The 3,038-nt window shown below is 47.3% G+C and overlaps 1 protein-coding gene across 1 annotated transcript; it reads right to left on the bottom strand.

The window, feature by feature from the left end:
• Window positions 1–1,721: 1,721 nt before the first annotated feature.
• Window positions 1,722–2,730, bottom strand: LOC112840538 (olfactory receptor 10D1B). The gene has a single exon (XM_025893971.2). It carries the CDS (start codon window positions 2,655–2,657, stop codon window positions 1,722–1,724), a length of 936 nt encoding a protein of 311 aa, XP_025749756.1. The 5' UTR covers window positions 2,658–2,730.
• Between the last annotated feature and the right edge of the window lie 308 nt (window positions 2,731–3,038).

The raw sequence follows: 3,038 nt of genomic DNA, 5'->3' as shown, positions 1-3,038 counted from the left end.
AAACAAACCAACAAAAGCTGCTTCGATTTCAACACCTCTTCTGGGACGTCCTTTCCCAGTCCTAGAAAAATGTACTCCGCATTTTCTGCCTTATTTCATACCTTGGTCACAGTATATATCATGGCAGGTTCTAATTCATTGTAAATCTGTTTATTTTCTCCAGCAGACTCTGACTTCATTCAGATAGAATCATGTCTTGTTCAGCTCTGCATTCTCCACGCCCAGCACAGAGTTATTGCTCAAATAACATCTGAATGAGTGAAAATAAAAGGGAATCGGTCTCATCTTTGACTCTACCAAATTATTTTATTTTGATGACCTTGAGCAGCTACAACCAGGAAACGGAGGAAAGGGAAAAGATCTTCAAATGGACTCAGAAAGGCTTGAGAAGGGTTTGGGATCCACTAGATTTGAAATAACTTCAGACGTATTTCTGCCTTCCCCTTTAGGCTCTTAAACTGTTTACTGAGAAACAAGGGAGAAACAGCACTGAGAGGGATTTTAGGAGCTTAAGAGAAGAGAGTGGGCCAGAGTTTGCCTCTGCCACAGGAACAGGTGTTGGCTCAACCCAGTGGCGGAAGGCTCAGACCCAGAGGCGCTAGTCTGGTCTGGCAGGTTCCTTTTGCTGCTCCCTCACTGTAAGAAGTACAGACAGGAAAAGAGAGCTGGTCTCTCTGCTTCTGCCCTTCCTCTTCCATTACCATTCTCCCTGTGGCCTTCTCTCTCTACATCACCGTGAGAAGAAACTTCTTAACAACTGTATTCCCCAAGCTGAATATTGTCCTCATTGCATTCGGTCATAAATACAATAGTTCACTGTATTGAAATAGTGCATTTTTTCATTCTTAGCGTATTTCAGCCAATAAGTGAAGAAATGTAGGAATGGGGACCAAACTCCAACCCCTTCGGTAAACAGAGACAACAAAGACACAAAACAATGATAGCGTGGACCCAGCATCGCCCCCTGGTTGTGGTGAGCAATACAAAGCCAAGTCCAAAGGGAATCACAGCACAGTCCTTCCTCTGTGGATTCGCCCATCTGTCCTTTCCACATTCTCATCCGCGTACCCCACTCCCACCGCCAGAGCCTGCTCCCAGGTCTGAGCCCAGCAGATCGGGTTTGTAGCCAACAGTACACCAGTCAGTATCTCTGCTTCACTCAGAGACCCGCCTCAGCCCCCAGCCAGAAGACTTTCTCTTTGCACAACTTCTTTATGTTTTTGGAGGGTATCACTTGAAGCCTCAGGCATGCACCTCTCCCATTTTCTTTCAACAGCTCCTAGACCAATAAAAGTAGAGCTTCACCGATGCAAGCATTTGAGGAGACAATCACTGCAGGGAGAAGTGCCAGGGTGAGGGGGAAAGAAGAGGAAGAGGGGATGTAGGAGGAGGCAGGACATAAATACTGGGAAGCGGAAGGTCCAGGTTGTTCTGCCTCCTGGGAAGAGCTCCCTCCTTCCTTCATCAGCAGCCTGAGATCCTTAAGAGAGCACAAGTCCCAGAGTCAGAACACCCACCCTGGAGTCTTTATTCTGCCATTCACTCCTCACGTGTCCCTTGACAAGTCACTTTGAGCTCTTGGAATCTTAGTCCCCACACTGTAAAATGGAGATATTCATAAAAATACCTGTGCTTTCCGACTCAAAAATATTTGTGAGAACCCCATAAAATTGTCATAGAAGCTACAAGGTACCGTTGAGGCCTTAGCTAGTGTTCTCTACCTACAACTGCTCGGGAAAGAAGCCCAAGTGATGCAGCACCTTCCTCAGAGATGATTTTACTTCCTTATTCCTGAGGCTGTAGATCAAGGGGTTCAGCATGGGGGTGACCAGGTTGTTCAGGATCTGGACAGTTGCATCCAGCCAGGGACTTGGGGTTGGCCTGAGGTAGATGAGGACCACTGGCATGTAGAAAAGCAAGATGGCAGTGAGGTGGGCACTGCAGGTGGAGAAGGCACGGTGCCGGCCCTCTGCGGAGCGGATCCGCAGGATGGAGCAGACAATGCAGCTGTAGGAGGTGAGGATGAGAAGGAAGCAACTGAGGGGCATGAGGCCCACACTGATGAACCCCACCATCTCCAGGGCTGAGGTATCAGCACAAGCCAGCTTCAGCATCACCGGGATATCGCAGAAGAAATAGTCCACCTCGTTGGGGCCACAGTAGGGCAACTGGAAGGTGAGAGCAGTTAGAAAGGTGGCCTGAATGCAACCAAAAAAGGAGGTCCCCACGGCCAGGATGGCACACACTCTGTGGCTCATGGTCACCGTGTAGCGCAGAGGGTAAGAGATGGCGACAAAGCGGTCATAGGCCATCACTGTGTACAGGAAGCACTCCGTACAGCCCAGGAAATGGTAGAAGAAGAGCTGGGACACGCAGCCTGCGTAGGAGATGACCCGGCTGTTCCCTGAGAGGTAGAAGAGCATCTTGGGGGAACTCACAGAAGGGAAAAGTATGTCACACACTGACAGTTGGCACAGGAAGAAGTACATGGGAGTGTGGAGCTGAGTGGAGGAGACAATCGCCAGGAGGATGAGCAGGTTCCCCATAAGAGTGAAGATGTAGAAGCCCAAAAACAAGACAAAGAGCATGCTCTCCAGGTCCTCGGTGTGTGGGATGCCCAGCAGGATAAATTCAGTCACTACTGAGAGATTCCTCATAGCTGTGGGAAAGTCAGACCTCAGGAAGGAACCCAAAACACCAAAGTCTGAACACCAACATCAAATTATCAGGCTTTTTGCTGATGAGCGCTTTGGCTCTGTTTTTAACAAGCAATACCAGCTTTCTTATGAACGGCAAGATGTATATAAAAACATCAGGTGATAAGAAATGCCAATTTCCATCCTACTGTAAAATGGAGATATTCATAAAAATGTTTTGTAGAAGCTGATGGTTGTCCTCTGTGACAAGATCACAAGTTTAGAGATATATTCAAAATATTCTCATGTTGAGAAATCTTTTTACTGCTGTTCAGTTCTCTCTTTTGTATTTACTCTCTTTAGGCATATTTGTATTTTGAACTCTCATGATTTCTTTGAGTA

The sequence above is a fragment of the Callorhinus ursinus genome, unplaced genomic scaffold (genome assembly GCF_003265705.2).
Source record: "Callorhinus ursinus isolate GAN/ISIS: 27379988/994484 unplaced genomic scaffold, GSC_fseal_2.0 scaffold19, whole genome shotgun sequence".
Lineage (NCBI taxonomy): Eukaryota > Metazoa > Chordata > Mammalia > Carnivora > Otariidae > Callorhinus > Callorhinus ursinus.
This window is presented reverse-complemented; position numbering and strand designations above follow the sequence as displayed.